This window comes from Bos taurus, chromosome X (assembly GCF_002263795.3).
Source record: "Bos taurus isolate L1 Dominette 01449 registration number 42190680 breed Hereford chromosome X, ARS-UCD2.0, whole genome shotgun sequence".
Classification (NCBI taxonomy): domain Eukaryota; kingdom Metazoa; phylum Chordata; class Mammalia; order Artiodactyla; family Bovidae; genus Bos; species Bos taurus.
In genome coordinates, this window is record NC_037357.1 from 4,447,911 (window position 1) to 4,471,458 (window position 23,548).

Here is a 23,548-nt window from a genome sequence, read left to right on the forward strand (position 1 = left end):
TGTTGAGCTTTAACCCAATTTTTTCACTCTCCTCTTTCACTTTCATCAAGAGGCTCTTTAGTTCTTCTTCACTTTCTGCCCTAAGGGTGGTATCATCTGCATATCTGAGGTTATTGATATTTCTCCCGGCAATCTTGATTCCAGCGTGTGCTTCATCCAGCCCAGCATTTTGCATGATGTACTCTGCATATAAGTTAAATAAGCAGGGTGACAATATACAGCCTTGATGTATTCCTTTTCCTATTTGGAACCAGTCTGCTGTTCCATGTCCAGTTCTAACGGTTGCTTCCTGACCTGCATACAGGTTTCTCAAGAGGCAGTCATGTGAGCTTAATAAAATAGAATCAGGAACCAAAAAAATCAGGACAAGAGGATGCCAATGTGATAAGATAGTGATGGGGAGTAAACAGTAGTAATAATTAAACAGATTTGGTGATAGAATGGACCACACGTATGTATGATCAGGAGGTATCAGGTATAATCCCAAGCTAGGGGCCTGAGGTACCAATAGAGGCTCACCAATTACAATTAGATTAAAACTTAGATATTCAGAAGGATTAGGCAGACAGACTAAAATTTAGTCTTGTTACATTAATCTTCAAGGGGTGGTTTGCCAGTTATTTTCTGGACTAAAGTCAGGTTGTGTGGAGGAAAAGGTTAGGAACAGAAAGGTTATGTTTATAGTTTTATAACATGGAAAATTAAACTGTGAAAAACTGGGCCTTTGGGGCTTCTAAACTAATTGTCATTAATATCACTGCCCTCTTTAAGAAGTAGAGTTGGCAGTACAAACGAACCTAAACCTTTGACACTTTAGTAGTATCAACCTATCAGGGAAAACCACTGCAGACTAGAGAAAAGTGGATGTAATATCATGGCACTCCTAGAATGTGGTGGAACTTTCCCACATACCAATGAGTTTATTTGCGTGTTTCTGCTCAATTGACTCCAATGAGAAACTGATCATTCGCGGCAAACTGCAGGTTTGTATCCAATATTACAACTAGTTTCTAGTGGTCTTATATAAGGTTTTTTAAATCTATATGGTTAGTTTTGTTCTTAGGTCTTTGCTGTTTCCTTTTATCTTAAAGTATGCCTTTGGGACAGAAAGTCTGGAGACAGAAACATACATAGGACTCCACTTGCTGCCTATGGTATGAGGTTAGGGAGAGCAGGAAAAAAAGAATCTGAGTGCATTAGATTGCAGAGGATCTACAAAGAGGAAATTGTGCTGGAGATGGCCTGAGAAACTGGGTGTCAGAAAAATTAATGAAGCCAAGGATAGGAACTATGTCACTGATGGTGAGCATTCATGTTCTAGGTTCCATATTGCAAAAAGGTATTAATCCTAGGATGGGCTATTGCTGCCTAACCCTAGCTGAGACCTTTTCCTACTAGTGTTAAAGTTGTCATTTCACAGTCTGACTGTATGTCTCAATATTGGATTGTTAGGCCTTGGTAGAAAAAAGTAAATTTGATAACATAAGGGCAGGCCAAGTAAAAATGAAAATAGAGCACCATGTTTCCTTTAAGAGGGTCAAGAGGTTATGGCAAGGGGTCCATGGAGGCAGTAAAATATGAAAGTAAATCAGACTTAGGCTTTGTTTTTTTCTTTTAACTTTGTGTTATCCTATAATCTACATGATTTTGTTGTTCTCTTGCTACAATTTAATAAAATATAATTTTGGTTCCATGTAGTAGATCAGAATAGATAATCCTGATTAGAGCATAGAAGAGAATATTGTGATACCTAGAAAGGGGCTCCATCTAATTTGGCTTTGCATGTCATCTGAAACCCACTGTTTTAATGTCATTGTCAGTAATCATACATAGATCTTCTACTGTGGGGTGAGGAGAGGAGGTTAGGAATTTTGAGGGGGTGAATAGAAAGTGAATTATCAGAAAGCTCTGATCAAGCAGGGCAAGTGGAAAGAACTAGCCCATCCCCTGTCTTTCCAACCCCATGCTCTTCTCAACTCACTACAGAACAGGCGTGGCTAAGGTGGGTCAAGAGTGGCAACATCAAGTGTTAGTTTATACAGCACCTATTATTCTACTGTTTATGCCGCAATTATTCTGCATAATAATTCTTCTGGGTAATAGAGCATGTCCTATGCCCAGGGGCCAATATCTAAATAAGAGGATAAATGGGGGGATTAGGTAAAAAAAAATAAAGCTTATTCTTCTTTGTGACTTGCTGGGGAGAAAACAAAACTCCCAAGCACAAAACAGGTAATCTGATTCAATGATTAGGAATTTGGAGGAAACTTACATAAATGATTAACCATAAGTAATAAAATCAATCTCTTTTTACTTTTTCAGACAAGACTACCATCCAAATTGCTGTCAAGAGAAAGTATGTATGATGAAATTCACTATAGAGCAATTAAGGATATTTTCTGATATGTTATTAGAGAAAAATCTGTGAATCAGACTACCAGCAAAATCATCTATTGATTTTAGTCAGTTTTCCTCTTTGCCTTTTTCTCTTCCTTGACTTTCACTCTCTGTTAATCTTGAATTTTGCCAAGGTCCGAAAATTATTGTTCAAAGACTTATTGTTATGGGGGGTACAAAGTTACTGTTATCGCCATTTTGCCCCGGGTCCTCAGGAGGGTAGATTGGGGGAGCTTTGGGAGGTTTAATCATCACAAAGAAAACATCCAATACCACACACTCACTCCATAATGGGAAGGCATTACAGGAAATGCCTTTGCAGACCCTTGCAGATCTGGCTGAAGGGCTGAGCACCCTGCCCCTCAGGTAAGTGAACCAAGATGCCTAGATCTATCTTGTAATTCTCCTGGGAGTAAGAAGAATCTTAGGATGGCTACTGCATCAAAAGAAGGGGGTCTCAAGAGAGCTGCAACTTGGACCAGGCAAAGAGCATAAGGTAAGTCTGATAAGCCCCAACTTTGGGGCTAGACGGAGGAAACATGAACTAGAAAGGGGTTCAGGGGAGTAGCACATTCACATACTTTTTCACACGTACGTGAGAGTTTCATAGACCGTCCAACCAACACAGAGGCTGAGACATACTGGCACCAGGAAGGTATTTCTTGGTTTACTAGTATAGTAAAAATGAGCTAAAAATCAGATTCCTACTTATCACATTTCACTTCATTAAAAACTTGACAAATGTCCCAATTTTATATGTCAAAGTTGGACATGCTTCTTCTCAGCTACCCTAAGAGTAATAATGTAGATCTACTTACTGTACATTATCTCTGGTAATAATAAAATAATACGTATTGAAATGCTTATCTCATATGTATTGAAACAGATTTCAATCAATTTAGACCAAGAAGGTGAGTAACTTTTTTATTAATGTTTAAATGTGATTCTTAGAAGTGTCTGATTTAGGTCATGTTTATGTAAAACAAGTGTTTTTCAACCGTATGCTGTCATTTCAAATTATTACTATGTTCTTCAAACTCAGTAGCCATTTTCTGGTCTGCACGGTAGGTGACAAAAAGTGCATTACAAGAACTAGATAGTAGTAATGTTTGCGTAACACTGTGAGTGTGCTTAATGCTGCTCAACTGTAGAATTTAAAATGGTCAATTTTATGTTATGTGCATTTTATCACAATAAAACATACATTAAGAGATTTGGGAAGGATTCTAATAACATGACTTTTCCTGGAGGTGTCCTTCAAACCTTCTCTAACTGGCCAGGAGAGAATATGCTACATTCAGCAAGGTGTTAACTTTTCTCTGAATGTTGGCCTAACCTTGAACAATCTGAGGCTAACTTCAGAGATAATTGTGAATTAACAACCACATGATAGGGAATCCGGTGCCCAGATGCCAGGATATCAAACAATGCACAGCTAAAATGCCAGGCATCCAGCCTTTGCTGCCACTGGCTTGTAGCCATAGCGTTGAGAAACAGTTCCCGTGGAAGGTACGCATGCTTGGTCTGGCTGTCTTGAGGACAGTAACAACTTTAAAAAGAATGCTATTGTATTATAGGCAAAAGGATTTTTATGACCCCCAAATATATCTGCAATAAGTAAACGTACACAAACAGTTATAGAGTCTGGCAGGTGCACTTGTCATCTGCCCCTGGTCCCCTGTCTAAGCTGTAACAATAAACACAATTAAACATGAGGAAATGGCTGTTCAAGTCCAGGCCCTGGGTTTCTAACTTCAGCACTTACGGAAAGAGGCCCCGACTTCCCTCAAGTGCTCCACCTTCTGGCTGTTTGAGCCAAGTTCGGGCTCAGCCTTTTTTCCTTCTGAGATTAATGTATTTGTTTCTTGAGCTGACCTCTGCCTCCCAATCTAAGACAGTTTGCAGTGATAATCTTTTATTGGACCTAAGCCTGTTCATTTCCCTTAAATCATCAGTGCTAATTGTTGCCCATTGATTAAACTTAAACAAGTAGCTGTAGTGATTTGCATATAACACAGTCAATTGACTGAGAAAGACAGCAACAGACCAGCCAGGGAGCCCACAGGCTGACCTCTCCACAGTGAGGCTTTACTTTTCACCTTCATCTCCTAGCTAAACAGATGCCTAAGTAAAAGGAGACTCTGTCCACAAAGGCACATACATGTTTGAACTGCAAATTTGTTTCATGAAATAGTTTGTTAGCGGCAATCTGGTTTTTTTAAGTATCGCTTGGATCATAATATAGTCTTACCTCTTGCTAGAGAATTTGTTTTCTACGAGCTTGCTATGTTGTTCTAACCCAGAAGCCATTTACCCTCAGTAATAAACTATTATATAGTTCCAAGGGATTTTTTTGTTTTGTTTTGTTTTCTGCTTTATTTTTCAATGGGTGTACTGCTTTATTAACATTTAAATTTCACCAACAGTGAGCTCAGGCATATGCTAGGCATATGTTCAGATTTTTGAAATAAAGATAAAATGGACAGACAGCTTTAAGGGCGCTACACTGCACAATAAACATCCAACAATTAGACAATCCAGGGGATGACATAAGTATACATTTAGGAGCACAAGTATAGCGTCCAAGAGATTTTGAATCAAAGGAAATCTTATTCAAAAAATAGATCACAGCCATAGAGAATAAACCAACTTGAAATTAATCTGGTGTTCTAAATAGATTTCCTATGTTCTCTTTATACACCATGGCTGGATTCTAACTATGCATTGTTTGATACAAGGAATTAAAAGTTAGTTGCTGTCCCTAAAACGAGTAATTTATCCATGATTTCCCTTCTATCCCCACTCACTTCCTTTCCAGGTAACTTCTGAAGAACTGAACAGTGTAATTCAAAATGTCATGACCTGGGTCGTGGCTGCAGTGACCAGTGTATTATACCCAGCCATCACAAAATATGAAGAAAGATGGCAAAATATTACATGCCCAATGCCTGATAACTCCACCCTCTCTTCTGATAGTGAGAGTTGCTGCAGCACATGCTATGAGACATTTCTATATGAAACAAGTAAGATGGTTCAGGCAGAGCCCTGTACAGAGGCGGCTGACAGGTCAATAGAGCAACCAGTGGCACCATCAAAATCATCTCTAGCCCGTAAAGAAAGAACAGATGTAGAAACAACACATCACAGGAAAGAACACTTGGAAAACAAATCTAAAGCCCCCAAACCTGAATATAATGAGACATCTGAATCCGCCAACCTTAAAACCTGTAAATCCGATAGTCACCTTGTTGTACGGATTGAAACAGGCACTAGGAAATGTAAAGATGAAACAGATAGCCTAGAATGCCCACTGTCTTCAGATGAAAAAGCAAAAGCTATCAGTGAGATGCAGGAGTTAAATAATGTTTTTGTTAACTTTAAACATCATCTAAAAGAGGAAGCTGAGTTGATTTTAAAAACATTTTTCAGGAAATGGTGTCTGAACTAACCCAGACCATCCCCACCCTTTCCTCTGTTACGACCGAACCTTTGCCTGCCCAAACTGACACTGACAAAGGAGACTTGCTCTCCAATGTTGATATTTCCTCAGCAGCTGCTGAAATTATGGAAAATGTGCTTGAGAAGTTACAGTCTGCAGTTAAGAAAACATGTACTGAGGAATTTTCACCAGGAAATATATCAGTTCACTTTAAATCAGATTAAGTCAGTGGAGAACATTTTATTTCTCCACAAGAAAAAACTTCAGAAGTTTCACTGCCTTATGCTTTGGAGAACATGAATGATGTTGCAGAGGACATGGTTCGTGTGATTTTAGAAAAGCTGACGGTCCTTGCATCTGCTAAGCAAAGTGAATTGGCTCATCTTAAAATCACTACTGACCCAGCTTATCAGCAACACAGAGAAGATCCAGCGTATACGTTCCTTCAAAGAGCCAGCAAAGGGAAATCCGGTGCTAAGACTGATGCTGCCAGTTTGATTGCAAAGAAGAAATACAAAATTTAGTGTCAACTATTTGTTCCAAGCCCTCTCTGGTTGGTTATATAAAGGAAGCAGTCAGCACTATACTAGGTTATATACAAGTTGGACTTCATAATGAAAGGCTAGTTGCAACTGAAGAAACAGTGATCATCCTACAGCTACTTGATGCTCTCTTGGCTCAGCTGCATCAGAAACCAGTGAAAACAGATGTCCGAAAGAGCAGACACTCCAGACTGAGCAGTCCCTCCGGCACTGAAGAAAGGAACAGACTCACCAGGACTGGAGTAGCTAGTGCTCCTAGGTGTGGGAGCCTGTTTCCACCTGTTAATGTTCCTGGTGTGGCCCTTTATTCTGAAGACAAAAATGAAGAAATAGACAGAATTGTGGAAAATGTATTGATTTCACCTATCAAAGGCGAAAAAGCAAAATTACAAGAACAGGTTCCTGACTACTGGTTAACTGGGGAAAACAATGATTTTAAACGCACAAGAAATACGAACGTACCTACAAAGCCTGCTTATGGACGCAAAGTAGCATTTCATGATCAGGGATTAAATACTGACCTTCCAACTTTTAATAAGGACCCTTTAAAGGACAAGCCAAGTTGGAATAAAGACATTTTGCTTTTCAGTCAAGATGAGACATATCAAATACAAAAAGCCTCAGAAGATATAATTAGGAGTATTTTAGCAAAGATGCTCAAAGATCTATCTTCTGGGCCGTCTGATCACTCAGATTATGAAGATGGTAGAGAGGCTTCACTTCTTACCTCAAGAAAACCACAAGATCCATCACATCAAGAATGGATGGACCAGATGTTCTCTGTGTCAGAAATCCATACGGTATCTCAAGATATTATAGATGCTATATTAAAAATACTTCACGTAACTTCTCGTCATATTATCGAACATTCTTCATCAGTACATCAAACTCCTCTAGATAATGCTGATGTACCAAACAAAGAGTTATTACAAATATGGTTTGACAGTAAAAGGAAGATGAAATTTTTATCTGCACTTAGCGTGGACCCTACAAAACTTTCCTGGGTAGAATCTGGAACAAGTGGCTCAACATCAGAATCTGTAGATAACCTTAATGATAAAATCTTTAGCGCAATTTTTAAGAATTTGAACTCATTTATTTGTCCAAAATTACAAACCTGCTTCAAACCAGAAAGCCGTGCTGCCCATTCAAAGCCTGCTCCTGACAAGAAATCTTCATTTCGATCTCACCTTAGTACTTTCACAACTGAAGTGGTAAAAATTGTTTTGGATGCTATCCAGAAAGAACTACGACACAATAAGAAAAATCTAAATGTTAGGAAGAATAGCCCTCCCAAGAACTTTAGAGATACAGGATTTTTTGCTGACGCTGAAAATGAATTAGACTCTGTTGTCACAAAGCTAAATATTGACATTATGACAAGTTCATTAGCTACTTGCATTTGTGAGGTGTTAAGTGGAAACACAAAAGTAATATTTTACTCCCTTCAGATAAGCTAAGGTCTAAAATCTCACATGGGACTGATGGCATTGATCAACAAAAACTTTTGCCTTCTCGTTGCCCTCACATGCAGGAGGAAGTTCACCAATGTACTAGATTTCAAGTGTTAGATAGAGTTGGAGATGCCTTGTATGATATGTTATGCAAGCTCACTGGAGACCACCCACATTCTCCCTTATCTGATGAGCAAAATACAGAGGGGATCAATAAGAATTTGAGAACAACCAGTGCACTGCAGTCCAGTATTAAGCTCATTTCTCGTACAATTCTAGAAGGTATTGTTTCAAAACTATGTGGTGTTGAGGCAAATGGCATTTTCAAAAATTCAGAAGTTAAAGCTATGTACTGACACTGACAGCCTGTCACTTGCTTTGCTTCTTGAGGAAATGAGCAGATGCTATGACATAATCTCAAGCATAGCATCCAATGTGACCTGGCCAGGTAGCCCAGAGGTAACTAACAAGGGGAAAACTAGTGCCCCCAAAATAGGAACCACAAAAGAAAAGCATCTGAATAAACTGAAAACCTTGGCCTCAGACATCTTTGAAATGGTTTTTGCTAAGTTGGAAGGGTTTGCCAATAGAAATTTAGAAAATCTTGGTGCTATAAACTGTGGATATAAAAAGAACAAGACATACCGTGAAAGTGAAAATACCAACCTTTGTGGTAACACACATGAAAAACGATTGCAGTCGACTTTATACAGGCATGCAAAGAAAGTGTCAAGTACTATTTTGAAAGCGCTTCAAACTGAATTAAACATGAACTTGCCAGATTTGGAAACATGTATAAGTAAGCCACTACAAGAGAAACAAATACTTAAGAGTTTAGTCAATTTCATTTTAGATGCAGTTTCTCCAGATATGTTTAATGAACCTGAACCGGAAGAGAGAGGCATTGAAAATTACAGATATAGGCCAATCTATGGAAATTTTCTTCCCGGAGGAGCTAACCCAGATTCATATCTAGAAGATCCTGCAGATACAGAGAAAGAAAGTGCTGGGGAGGAAAGACCAGCAGAAGATGAAACTAAATCAGATTCTCTTAAGCAACAGGAACTAGAAAAAACCACTAAAAACTTTTGAAGTAGAACTCAAAGAGCCAAAAAAGTCCCCGGTTGTGCCCATTGTAAGAAATATTTTGAATGAAATTTTTCAGAATGATTTAATTGGTCAGTTAAAGGTGTTTACTCTTCCCCAGTCCCATTTATGTGACATTCCTCATGCTGATGATGAACCATTTGCTCAAACATCTGTTCAGTCCCTGGATAAAACAGTGGGCCCTTTAGTATCTGAAGCAGATGTAACCATTGTTGCAGATGATGTCGTTAGAGCCATATTTCAAAAGCTTTATTCTGCTGCCATGACAGATAGGAATGAAAGTGAAAATAGGTATAATACTATCACCTTTCCAGCAGATAATCTCTTTTCCTAAACCTACCCATGGAGGAAAGTCCCCTGTTTATTCTACCATACTGGACAGAAATCCATGCACATTTCAGTCCACTTTCAATATTGGTAAACTGACCAAAATAAATGTAGTTGAAGATACTATACAGTCAATATTAACAAATTTAGAAGCATCTGCTACTTCCAAAGTAAAGGCGCTCTTTTGTCCTCACAGTGGTTTCCCAGTTCCTGTGGCTTTACCTTCACAGCAGGATGAGATTGCTTTACAACAACCATGGTTATCCACCAAAGATTCATATTCTGAAGACCGATTTTCTTGTTGCTCAATGGATCACAGTAAATCAGGAAAGACCACCTCAATATGTCAACTGAGTGCCTCTAAATTAAATATGTATGCAACAGAAGTGGCTAGGCAAATTTTACAAGGAATCAAACATAAATTAGATCAAGACATAAGAAGTCCATTCTTAACTCAGAGTGTTGTGGCTTTTGAAAGTATTCCAAGTCAGGTTGTTAGCACAGTGTTAGATATTGTGTCTACTAAAGGCAAATATGAAAAAAATGTAATTGACAGAGAGACTGATCCAGTTGCACCAGAAGATATTATTGAAAAGCTATTCAATAAAAGTGATTATCGTAAAAAACTTCAATTTCAAATACTAGATACCATTGAAGGTATCTTAATTGATATCTGTGCGGAAACAATAGATGAGAATAATCTCCCACTTGCTGTATCCACTCTTAAATGTAATGTAAGTGGGAGACATTTAGAAACAAACTCTGAAAGGGACCCTAGGTATACAAATAAGGCTATTCTTACACTTTTAGTTCCTAAGGAGTGCGTTGCTATGATTTCCAATGATATGGTGGATATTGTTCTTCAAAATCTCACTTCTGCTATCATGGTTCACATCAGTGCAAATGATTCCATTTCTCCAAGATTGTCTGCAGCATTTTCTGATGCATTTTCCAAAGCAGAGCATCAACAATCTCCTATTAAAGGCTCAGTGAATGGAAGGGCAGAGCGTCAACAACCTCTTGTTACAGACTCAGTGAATGAAAGGGCAAAGCGTAAGCAACCTCCTGTTATAGATTCAGTGAATGAAAGGAAAAGGGAGAGATTTCCTTTTGCAAGAAAGGGAGGAGATATTCAGCTGAAATCAGCTCTTCCTGATGATAATCAGACAACTGTACTTAAGAAACAAGATGCCAAGAAATCTACTCCTGATCCATGTAAGGAAAATGCTTACTGTTACTTTATTACTAAAACTATTTTGAATAGATTAAAATCTTTCGCCACAGAAAGAATAGATTTGCTACTTATTCTTGAGACTAGAGAAAAACCGGATGTTGGCTCAGAGTTTACAAATTGTAAACAAAATGACAGTGTGTTTCTTGAATCAAACCAAACGCCGTTAGATGTGACTGTCCCGAAAATGTCAACAGCTGGAACCATTCTCAATCAAGAAGTCACAAATTACACACTAGCTAATTACAGAGAAAACCATAGACCTGCAATTCATATATCACAAGCTAGTCTTAAGGAATATGCTGACCTAATTGCCAACACCATTTTGACGCTTATAAAAAATGACATAGACCTAGAAATCCAAAAGATGTATACATATCAAAACAACACTTCATTTCAAGAAAACATCATTGCAAGTGAAACTGTCAACAACATCTTCAAGAGTTTATGTAATAAAATATCTTTGAAGGCAAGTGGCTTTTACTCAAAGCAGGACCCTGATCTTTTTACCCAACTAGCTGTACAAAATGAAATAGTGCCAGGTCAAAGAAAAATGGAAGACAACACCAAACTGTCTCTCTTTTCAAAATACTCAGGTGAAAACCAAAAAACACCAGAAGTGGAAAACCAGAGAAGGACATTGGAAGAAATATTTAGAAATGGAGAATCTGGACAGGAAAAAACAAATTCTTTGTTAAGTGTAGTTAAGGAAATTTTAAAGAAGGCATATCAAAGGGTATTGGAAAACACAGAATATTGTTCTCCATTCAGTGAACTCCCCCACTTTACATCTGATTCTAAGATTAAAACATCAGCATGTAAAAAAGCCTTACAGTCACATATAAGCAGTGTTGCAAAGACATAATTGAAAGTGTTTACACAAAAATGTTCTCAGTAATTCTGACCTCGTTATATGAAAACAGTGAGACCAGAGGAGAAATGGAAGCCTCTGGCAGTGATGGATTACTGATGAATTCATCATGCTTTAGAGAACTGAAACAAGCAGAAAAAGGCAGTGTTCCCCCTAAACCTGTGATACCACAAGTTTATCCTTACACAGGCATTGGAAGTGTCAGTTCATTGAAAAACACCTTATTGCAATTTTCTCCATTGTGACTGGGCAAACACTTGGTTCAAAAGGTTCTCAGAAAGATCACAAATTTTGCTTTGCTGAATCTAGAAGAAAATTCACCCCCTAAAGGTCAAGCTGATGAAATTCTGAGGCCATGCAATTCTAAAGCTAGTCCCAAGGGCAGCCCTAGGGCAAGTGTTAAGACAAATTTTAAAACAAAATCAAAAGTTACCTCTTTGTCTAAATTTGGAACAAAAACACAGCTCAGACCTAGTGGAGCTAAAGCCCAAAGCAAAACCAAGTTAGGTCCTAGAGAGAAGACCCTAAAAGGTAGCTGGCCCAAGACTTCCGTTGGGCTCCCACACCTACTGTCAATAGGGGAGGCCAAAAGTCCCTCACCGAGAGCAAAACTCCCCACTGCAGAGCTAAAAATGTATGCCCGGGATATACTACGTAATATTCTGCAAACAACTGTGAATGAATTTGAAGAGGTGAGGCAAAATAGAGCAGTGGCAAATGTAAACACTTTACTGTCTGATCAGACTGAGAGAGCAAGTGGAATAGTGAGTGCAGTTTTGCAAGGACTACGTGTTCTGAAGAATAATTTGGCCAATCCAATAAAGGGCTCACATTCAGATGATCTCAGACTTCCACGGGGGATATTTTAGTACAACCTCTGCTGCAAATCCAGAAGCCCATTTCTCCTTGGAGAATGTTTCTTCACAACTAGACAAACTCTTTCCCAAAGAAGATATTTTTAAACAAATGTTTGACAAATGGCAAACAGAATCAAGCAACATGGATAACGAAAAGCATAAGCTACCGATGATAGCGAGGCTGTTTTGGATGAAATTTCAACAAAAGCAAAAGAATTAAAACAATCTGTTTCACTTTTAAGTTTGTCACTTCTTGAGCCATGTGAAAGCAGTCACCATCATTTTAAAAGAGCTGCTTCTAGAGTTGAGGATTCTCAAGCACAAATTAATATATTTGGCCAGGAAATCATTAAAAAACTGTTTGAAAAATCAGAGCTGTGCTTCTTGACTCAGATGTTCACAACGGATAGTAAAGAAACACTACAGAGCAAGAAAGAAACTGCTGCTAGAAGAAAATGTGGTTCCTCATGAACAAACAATCTCAACGATGTACCAACTTACAACACAAAGTTGAAAGACAAAACACTGGGGATCGCTGGCCACCAAATCACTCAAGAGATCTTGGAAGGGGTTCTGAACACCTTAGAGTCATTTGCAGACCTACAGTTTAAACATGTCTCTACATATGCTTTTTCTGAAGTTGTGAGAACACCTACTGAAAAAGTTTTTGCTGTGCAACAGAAACCACCAATGAAAACAATATTTCCCAAGTTACAAACACTGACTACGTTTCCTGATGAATCTAAACCAAGTAGTATGATTTCCCAGGAAAACATAAACAATGCCTTCAACAGCTTTATTTTTTCCATTCAGAATTGCTTACTTATGCTGTTAATACTGTTACTGACATGCTTAGTATAATTAAGAACAAACTAGACAAAGAAAAATGCCACAAGGAACCATCTTCAACTAGCATATTTGAAGAAAACATTGTAGCAAGTCAGATCATCAGCACACTGATAAACCAGTGCACTTATTTCTATGAGTTGATGATCAAAAGCCATCCAAAGGAAAATCTGCTCCAAGGAGCTAAAAATGCCTGCACTGTTAATTGCTCCTGATTTACAACTGGACCAGAAATGTCCACTTCAAAGTCAAAGGGAATTAGCTGCTGGGATGATCCTCCACAAGTCTCCAGCTTGTTGTCTTATTCAGAGGAAGATATGAAAATAAAGGACAAGACTTCCTTAGATGTACCTTCATATGTCAGATACTCTACAGGAGATTCAACTAAAACCATAGAGCCAATGGAAGGGCTCGAATCAGAGTTTAAACCATCATCTTCTAGAAGTGAAGCCCAAGCCTTCAGCCATTTTGATCAAGCTGGGAAAGGAGACTACTCTCTCCCAGAAGGCACTGTCTTACAAATTTCATCTCAGAAATCCAGTGACTCTGCACAGGCAGCACCAGAGCACCCATGTCTTTCAAAGAAACGGAAGAGGGTGAAAATCAAAGAGTGCTTCACTATGAGCCCCTCAAACCAGTTGTTAACCCAGATTTTGTTTTGCACAAAGGATATTCCTTTAAGGCAGCATTTATCTGAAAATCTGGTTTGCAGTGTTACAGAGGGATCTAAGATTGGTAACTCAAATTAACTTAAAAGTTCTGTGGCATCATCAAAAGGCTACAGAAATGGGAAAAGTTATTTGTTTAACTGTAATGGTCTCTTCCTTAATCTGGCTTTAACATTGCAAAATGGAAAGTAACATTTGACTAGGGAAGTGAGGAGAATGAAAATTTACTCTTTGAAGCTTCCTTTGGAAAATATGTTCCAAGGATTAGGGTGTTGGAGGGGTGAGGAGTGAACATTCAGAGTCCTTCACAATGTTGCCATTATTCATCAGTTTTAAAAATCCCGGTCAGCCAACACTTTGTCTTTTCCATGAAAATTTCTTTATTTAGAGTGGTGTATTAGTTCCCTAGTAAGAAGTTGAGAAAAACAAGTTATCGTGTCTAAATCTGTTATAAGACTTTCAAAGCAAATGATGAAAACAGTGTACTTAATGTATGCATTTTGCATTTCTTGATGAGTAAAATGTAAACTTTGAAGCAAAAGGAGGAACCTTAGGGTCTCTTCTTTGAACTGGACTGTTAATCTTGAATGCGAAAAAGAATTATCGAAAAGAGGAAATATTGCTTGTGATTTTCATGTATTTTTTCTTTTAAACATATGACTAATATATAAGTGAAAGGCACTTAAAGATAAGTAATTTTACTAAATTGAAATAGAAACCATGTGAAAGTTGCCTTACCATTCAATACAGTAGAGCCACAGCAAAAATGACTGAATTGATTGTTTTTTAACATTCACTGTCTCTTTAATTCCAGACTTCTAGTAGAAATTCATTTCAGAGTTTAATAAAGCCCGACATCACCGAAGTGGAGCTTTTAAAAGATGTTCAAAGCAAAAAAGATCTTATCATTTGGTTACTAACTCATGATATTCGTCAAGAAAATTTAGAAAATAAAGAAGAAAGCTTAGCTTCTGATGAAGATGAAGTTGTTTTACAAGAGGTTGTAAAAGAAGAAGAAGAATTTCCAGAAAGCCCACTTGAAGATCAAGTAAAAGAAGACATGAAGCTCACTACCAGCACAGTGGCTCACCCTAAGCCACCAATGAGCAATCGCAGTCTGAAAAAATTTTTGTCAGTAGGAAAATGTCAGCCCAAATCCAGTGTGACTATAATGACTGAAGTGTCACCAGCAAAACAGACGGAATCTGAACAGACACTAATAAGAACTGATTCTAACATTGATGTAACTACCTCAGAATGTGTGACTGTCACAAACTCGTCTTGGGAGAAGAAGACACAACTAAGCGTAAGTGAGAAATGTAACTATCAGTGACCAGGTTTCTATAGAAAGGGTAGAGAGTTTCACAAACTTAGTCCAAGTGATACACATTGGGTAGGAAGATAAGGGCATCAACTGGATCCCAAGTAGTCTCTCCCAGTTCTGATGATATTTACAACAAAAGGGAAATGATTAACAGATGAAGCCAGGTGCCGGGGTCCAGCCCTGGTGGATCCAGAGAATTCGAAGGGGAGACGGCTTCGGTGATCAGGATACAATAGAATCAAAGATACAAAGAGTGGTTAAATAAGGATAGCTCAGTGAGAAAATTCAGTGAAGAAAAGAGGCTGAATAACTTGGTTTACGTGGAAAGCTAATAAAATTCCAGGACAAGGAATTTGCATCACCTACGTAGGCCGCAGGCGTCCTCCCGTTCTCCAGAAGGAGAGGAGACACTAAGGCCTCCCCGGTCAGATCTTAGAAGCCCAGGCAAAATTAGTAGGCTTGACGAGCCTCCACGCTACAGATGGGAATTCAGCCAGAAGGTGAGAGAAAGAACGACATGGGGAGACCAAGCTTTGGTGAACAAGGCCCGCACTTTATTTTCCAAAGTAGTTTTTATACCTCAAGTTGTGCATAGAGGATAGTGGGGGAAGGGGTAGAGGCATGCAGTAAGCCAGGCTTTCTTCCTGCAAACTTATCATATGCAAAAGTTTAGGTGATTTACATCATCTTCTGGCCAGGAGGCCTGTTAACATTTTAAGATCCTTTCTTCAGAAACTTATTTTTCTCTAAAGGTGATTATTCTAAAGTCAGGCGCCACCCTCCAAAAGCATTAGATAAAGTTGCATTCCTATAGGGCAAAGGTGTGGTGGGCTATAACAAGAAAAGAATTAACTCAAGGGTCCAAGGTTACAAACATTAAAGCTATTACTTACATTCCTATACACCAAGTATATTCAGCAATACACTCCCAGGGACAGAGTAGGTAAGGGATATGGAAACTTAGCAGCAAACCTTGGCCCAACAAGTGAAAAACCCTTCACCAATACAATTTCTAATCAATCTTTTAACTGCTCAAAGGAATCTGTATTTAGACAGTTTAGAACATCTCCTGCCTCTCACAGTTGGGAGGCTATGAACAATCACATGTGGCCGGAAGAATCTGTTCAGGCAGGCTAGAGGACTTCCAAAGGAGTTTGTAGGTTGAAACACTCTTGCCACGCCCAGGAACTTTATTGACTGGAGCTGTAAGTTAACTCTTTTTCAGAGAGAGGTGGTGGTGGGGGACAGCCCCCCGTAAAGTCAGAGGTGTAGGTGAGAGCACGAAGCAGTAAAGTGGGCAGACTCTGGTTATGGGGGTAGATGCTCGAGAATTTCCAGGGGGACCCCTGAGGCTCGATCCTGCCTTTGTGTATGCCGAGCCTCCTTCCTCGTGACCTCTGCCACGGGCGGAGTTCCTCACGCTGGCTGCCGGCAGCCAGGAGCCTCGATTGAAGAAAAACAGATCATGGAAAGAGTCCTAGGCTATTTAGAAGGACAAGAAAAACAGAAAATAGAAACTGGTTAGGAGAAATACAAGCTAATTATTTAAAATGCTAGGTTGTGTGGGTTTTGGGTACACTTTACTGCCCTGTAAATACTCATTGGAAGTTTTGTGTGTACCAGCTCCTTTCCAGTGGGCAGGACCAGAAGATGGACTTGAAGGGGAGTAAAAACATTCATGCAAATTCAGCCTATCTGGGTTTGAATTCTGGCTTTGTCACTTAGTAGCTATGTGACATTGGGGAAAGTTATTTAACCAACTATCTTCTTAAAAATTACTTATCCAGCTTGTTAGTTGAATGTGTTGAATATTCCCCCTGTAAACAGCCCATAAACTCTAGCTCTTATCCCTGGTTCTGTACCCTTCTAGTGGTGATCTGGGCCTCACTGACCTCTTGGGTTAGTCCTACCCCAAAAATCGTACCTTAGTCATATGTGTGGGGATTACACATGATTTAGAATTTCCTAGTAAAACAATCCCATGGATTATCCATTTGCAGGAAACCTGGGTTCAGTCCTTGGGTTGGGAAGATCCTCTGGAGAAGGGAAAGGCTACCCACTCCAGTATTCTGGCCTGGAGAATTCCATGGACTACAGTCTATGGAGTTGCAAAGAGTCATACATGACTGAGCGACTTTCACTTCTTTCCAATTAACTCAGAAGCAGCAATGAACCAGAGAAAACAAAACACAGGAATATGACTCTGGCCACTTCAGGAGCTCATCAGGTCAATAGCCTTGCACAAACTCTATGTATTGGGATCTGTTTATTTACTGGAAAGCCATGTGAAATCTCATGAGCAAACAAAGTGTGCCTGGTCAGAAATGCTGGCTATATAGATAACTAAGGAAATGTTGTGGTATATTTTATTTATTATAAACACTCTTTTGTGTCTTACTTGTATTTTTCCAGGAAACAGAAATGAGACCTAGCACCGAACCAACACATCACTTCATCCATAGAATGATGAGTGTATCTTTACATGATGCAGATCTGGCCTCCTTTTCTAGGTACAGTCAAAGTAATACTAGTTGGCTAAGGAAATAGAAATCTGAAATGAAGATTACGTTGATGGGAAGAATGGGCCCCTCAAGTAAACCTGTGAGGAAGCCAGTTTAGCCCGTCAATCTCCCCTCACTCCTTCCCCTAACTCCCCTCTGTGTTTACTTCCTGGGCCTTCCCTCCACATCTTTTCTCCTATTCCTATTTATCTGGTCTCTACTTTCTTCTCCTGGGATCTGCTTTCTAGTATAGTGGTCTATAGTATAGTTACTTTGAGTCTTTAATGTGTTAGGTTCTTGAATCTGGGAGACAGGCTCTGAGCCAGCAGTCCCCACCCTAACGGCTCACCTAAAGGAGTCCCACTTAGTTCATGTATGTACCTAAATGCTCAGCAGGGTGGCACTGTCAGAAGAACCCCAAGGAGACAGGGGGCAATGTAAATTAGAGCACTCAGGGAAGAATTCTCACAAGTGTTAGAGTTGGAATTGGGCTTTAAATGATGGATAAGATTTAGATAAGGCCATCCAGGTTGGAAAAGACTATAAGAGAAAGGCTGGACCATGTGGTATCTATAGGGACAGGGAGGAACAAAGTACACTGAAGTCTTAATAGTTTTTCTAGAGTAGCCAAAACATGTCTAAAAGTGCCCCTGTGTTCATAAGAATATTCACAAACTGGGAACAGTAGCACTATGTTTTTGTTTTTTAAAACTTTTTATTGTATATTGGGGTATCACCGATGAACAATGTTGTAATAGTTTCAGGTAGACAGCAAAGGGATTCAGCCATACACATACATGTATCCATTCTCCCCCAAACTCCCTTCCCATCCAGGCTGCCACATAACATTGAGCAGAGTTCCCTGTGCTACACAGTGCTTCCTTGTTGGTTATCCGTTTTAAATACAGCAGTGTGTACATGTCCATCCCAAACTCCCTAACCACCCCTTCACCCCACCCTCCCCGCTGGTAACCATAAGCTCGGAACAGTAGCACTTTGTATCATGGGAGAAATAGGGCATAAGGAAGAAAATCCACCCTGTCCCAACTATATCCTTTTCCACCTGGCACCATGAAATTAAGGTTTCTTTTTGACCCGATGCCATTTTAGGACATCCACTCCTGGCCCACCACTGGCTTTATCTCCACTCACGCTTGTCTTAACATACATAATTAGTATGGCAGGCAAATCTCAACTGTTGGTATCATTGCACAACACGAGTGGGAATATATAAAACCAAAGTCAATGTAGCTGTCATTTTTATCTTGAGAACTCACAGACATACCATGCCAGGTTTGCATCTGTATAAATAAAGACTTGAACAGATGGTTCTTTAACAGTCATTATTATTCATTAATAATTATTCATTCCTTCATATAAAATACAAAGAAAATGAAATGTCTTATATCTTTTCTTTAGTTCTGATGATGAGAGTTCCACAGATCCAAGTGCCAAGGTTGCAGAAGGTTGGATTGATTTCTTTTCTTACTTTAAATTAGATTGTATTTAAACAGAGAGTTTGTTCATCGCGTTGATGAATACTGAGTTTTCCAGTAGGCTGATCTAAATTGGAGGAATACTGAGTCAGTTAACCAGCTAGTGTGATGAACTAGTTTGCTTTTTCTGAAACGCTAGTAAGATTCCATTAATAATTGTGGTGAAAAGTGTGTAGTGTGACTGTAAGTTTACAGTTACCATGATCCTGTGGGAAATATCCAGGAAATAAAGGTTTATCACATCTATATGTAGACTACAGCCCATGCTGCTAGGATTTAATCATCTCTTTAAGTAGGAATGCTTGCTTTATGTAACTAGGTCAGCCCTAGTAAAATATATTTAAAAGCTTTTAAAGCTAAAAATGAAACCTACATTTATTTGCTTGCATTAAATCTTGGCTAGGGTGCACCCCACTTTAATTCTGTCTCTGTTAAAACTGACTCCTTATTTATGAGTTGGGTTTGGTCCTCCATTCTTTTAAAGCTCAAAGGATCAATGTGGCTCTAACAGTGGGACAGCACTGAGGTAGGGGTATCATGTTTACTGTAAAGATGGCCTGAAAACTCCAGCTACAGAGCTGGAGTTGGCCTTGGTTGTTTCAAGCCTGCACCCACTCAAGAAGCTACTCAAGAAATATATCCTCTCCATTTGAGAGTGGGAATAACATTCATTAAAAGATGAATCATAGAATGGAGGTAAGTTGCCAGAATCCCATAAATAGGTCATCGTCAGAGGATGATACGTCACTGGCGTGTTTCCTGTATTATGGAATCATAGGCTGTCAGAGCCAGAAAGTAGCTAGTATAACCTTATTTTACAGCTGAAGAGACTGAGGTTCAGGGTAGGGAAGTGACTTGTCCAAGGTCATACTGTCAGTCAGAATATGGATCCCAAGTCTCCTAAATCTGAACTCAATGTCATTGTTTTCTTCAACTTCACTGCAGTGAGTCACACTTAGATATAGGTGTCCTGTGGTAATATTTAATATTGCACCTGTCCAGTTCATGCATTCATTCACATTCAACAGAGTCACTGAGCACTTTCTTCGGGCTGGACGCTGTTCTAAGTTGTGGAGATACAGCTGCGAATGAGAGACAAAGTCTTCACCTCCTTCTAATTGGGAAGGGGATATAAACACAGTAGGGCTTCATCTGGGGTGGTGAAGAGTTGGCCAGGACTGAGCGACTGAGTACAGCACATAAACACAATAATTCTAGATAGGAATAAGTACTTCCCATTTCACCCAGATAAAGGCCAGGGTCTTTACAATGGCTTACAAGGCCACATATGGTCTGGATTCCACTCACCCCTCCTGGTAACCTGTCTGACCACCTCTCTTTATGATCCCTCTTAATCACTCCACTCCAGCCACATGAACATTTATCTTCTTCAGATCTTTGCTGAAGTATTATATTTGAAGTCAAAAATTCCCTGAACACTTTTCTTTAAAACTGAAACCCCAATGCCACCCCAGCACTCCCTGCTTTAATTTTATCCCTAGCATTTGTACCATCTGAAAGCTTTTTAAAAAAATTGTTTATTGACTCTCCCCCTTCCCTAGAATGTTAGTTCCATGAGGGCAGGGATTTTTCTCTGTTCACTGTATCCCCACATGTCTACAAAAGAAGCACAGAGTAGATACTCAGTACATATTTGTGACATTCATGAATGAATATGAAAAACACATAAAGAAGAGCCCAAGTGATACAGACTGACTGGCTAGATTAGTTTGGTCCAAGAAGTCTAGAAACATCAGATCTTAATAACGGGAAGGAAGTGACCACAAGAAGATCTGGAAGCAGAGGGTCCCACACACAGAGTTCAGTAAGTGCAAGGGACCCTAGATGGGATGAGTTTGGCATGTTAGAGGCATCTTCCCCACGACCTGTGCCCAGAATTTGAGGATCTCACCTCTTTTGGTTTCTTCTGCTTGCCTAGTTTCTGCGATTCTCTGATGAAATTACTGAGGTTATTTTTGTGCTAAAATGTGTATATGTCTCAGAAATAACTGTTTTCCAATATTGTGTTTTGATCACAGAAAGTCTTGAATGTCCATGTCTGGAGAATTTGAGCAATCTTAAGGTAAATATTTTTCACTGGTTCCCCTCATGGTGAGCCAGTGGAACCCTGACAGAAATGAGGGAGTGCCTTAAAGTAAGGGTGTGGCGTGCCTTGAGGGGCCTCAGGAAGCACTCCCAGTTGGGGCCAACCCCTGGTTGAAGGTATTGTCCCCGAGTAAGTGCACAGAGTAAGCCCCTTAGCACCTGAGAACAATGGCACGCAAGGAGTGAGGCCCTGGAACTGGAGGGCCCGGTGTGGGCAGCGAGGGAACAGATGCTTCGAAGAGGAAGGGGCGCTGGCTGAGGGAAATGAACGCTGGCTCCATCTGCTTTGCAGGGTGCCCTTCCTAGGCAGCTTTCCAAAAACCTGGCCCACTCCTTAGTGTGATCCCAAGAAATTCCCTCCACCTAAAGCCCTCTTAGGAAGTCTCTGAGGAGACTGAAACTACAGATCCTCCTAGATCCTCCTCTCTGTTTTGTATTACTTTTGCTTTACTCTTGGTTCACTTTAACCATCCCCCAGCACGCGTGTACACACACATAAACACAAGTCATCCCCCTTATCCTGCGTTATTTTCTTCACACCTCTTAGGTCACCATTTAGTCATTTATTCACCATTTATCAAGTGCCTACTATGTGCCAAGGGCTAGAGATTCAGAAGTAAACAAAGCTGTCAAATATTCCTGCCCTCATCCTCTGGCACAGGATTCACTTGAGTATAAGCTTCATGACAGCAAGGGCTTGTCTTGTCAGAATAACTGCCTTAGCACCATCAGAGTCAAATTTCAACTAAGTCAGGAGTGCCTCAACTCCTGCCCCCATGACGCTGATGGACAGCCCTGTGTGGGAACTGTTACACAGAGCAGAGGTTCTCAACCCTGGCTGCAGCCTGGAATCAACTGTAACAACTGACGCCCAGCGTTCCATCCCCAGAGATTCGGATTCAGTTGGTCTGGGTTGCAGCCTGGGCCCTGGGTGATGCTGATGAACAGGCAGTGTTGAGAACCACTGAGTTAGCGGACTTGTGTCTGGCCATTTAGTAGCATCTGCCCCTTCCCCTCCTTCCTTTGGATAAGGCATTCTCAACCTGACTTCATGCTAGAGTCACCCAGGCAACTTAGAAAAGAGAACAATGCTTGCCCCAGCCTCAGGGATTCCTGTTCGTTTGGGGCGGGGTCCAAGCATGCCTATTTGTAATATTTCTCCAGATGGTTGTGTTGTGCAGCCAACGTTGAGACCCAGTCCCTTAGATTGTTCTGTCCCAGTTTATCCCTTTCTATATCCTATCCTCAGTATCTTAATCCATAAACTGCCTCAAATCCAAAATTTCACCATAATACTCTGCTCTCCATACCAACGACAGGTGTTGGTGTGGAGAGCTTCTCTCATCTCTCATGCTTCTCTCATCTTGCCTTCATTGATTTGCCCCATCCTTTTTAACCGCCCTCACCATGGCACACCTAGCCCAGCCACCTCCCCCAGCCTATTGCAGGCCCTTCTGGGACCCTGCTGCTTCTGCATTCCAGGGGGTGAGGAAGGTCCACAGAGCAGAGCCAGCGCCTGAGCCACCATCTCCGCCCTGCCCCCTCCAGGCTGCTGCAACCTCACACTGCCACTTTCTTGCTCCAGACCTCACAATGGTTAAGAATTATTTCAAAGAAGATTGGGGTAGTAAAATGGACCTCCCCTTGCCTCCTCCTTCCCTTAAGACCTCCACTATCATAAGCTTTGCTCAGAGAAGGATCGAAAAGGTTTTATTTGTTCCAAGCTCCAGGAGGGGAGGGGCAGCATGGCTGACATTGTTCTGTGACCTGGGACAGGTGAGCCCTTGAAATTATCCGCCAGGGGCAGCCCTTGTCTGAGTCTGGCGCCAATCCTGGGTGTCCTAATTAGCAAGAGTTATGAGAAGTCATGCCTAGGAATAACCAAAGTCCCAGAAGATAATTCTTTGAGACTGAGGGGCCCTGAGATTACTGTGTATGATGCCACCATGGTTGTGCTCCCTTCAGGGTTTCTAGTGTTCGCTGTCCATCAAAGGGCAGAGGCTTAAGCTGGTATTTCACCTTTGTCTTGGCAGTTTCTCACCCTCTGTCAACGCAGAAGAGACCGGAGCAGCCCATATTCCTCAAACGATGGCACTTCAGGTACAACAAATGTATCATTTTAGAATGAAGCTCTCAATTATGTCATTTTGAACATAGAGGAGTTTTGATCATTCACCCTCCTTGCCCATCACATTGAATGGCTCTTGCCTTGCAGCACACCCACCCACCACCAATACGAGGATGAGATAATATGACTTAGTATGTGTGTGTGTGTGTGTGTGTGTGTGTGTGTGTGTGTGTGAGTCACTCGGTCGTGTCTGACTCTTTGCGACTCTGTGGATTGTAGCCCTCCAGGCTCCTATGTCCATGGGATTCTCCAGG

At 40.3% G+C, this 23,548-nt stretch overlaps 1 protein-coding gene across 4 annotated transcripts in view; it reads left to right on the forward strand.

Annotated features, from left to right (window-relative positions):
* Nucleotides 1-23,548, forward strand: part of LOC101905293 (fibrous sheath-interacting protein 2) — a 65,137-nt gene that overhangs the window by 39,342 nt on the left and 2,247 nt on the right. For 2 of the 4 annotated variants that reach the window (XM_024988421.2, XM_005227444.5), the window contains 6 exons: nucleotides 2,323-2,356; nucleotides 14,554-15,045; nucleotides 17,476-17,573; nucleotides 18,984-19,030; nucleotides 21,100-21,143; nucleotides 23,200-23,266. In XM_024988421.2, the coding sequence (XP_024844189.1) occupies nucleotides 2,323-2,356; nucleotides 14,554-15,045; nucleotides 17,476-17,573; nucleotides 18,984-19,030; nucleotides 21,100-21,143; nucleotides 23,200-23,266 (782 nt within the window). The other 2 variants (XM_059883615.1, XM_015461406.3) reach the window with 2 other exon arrangements.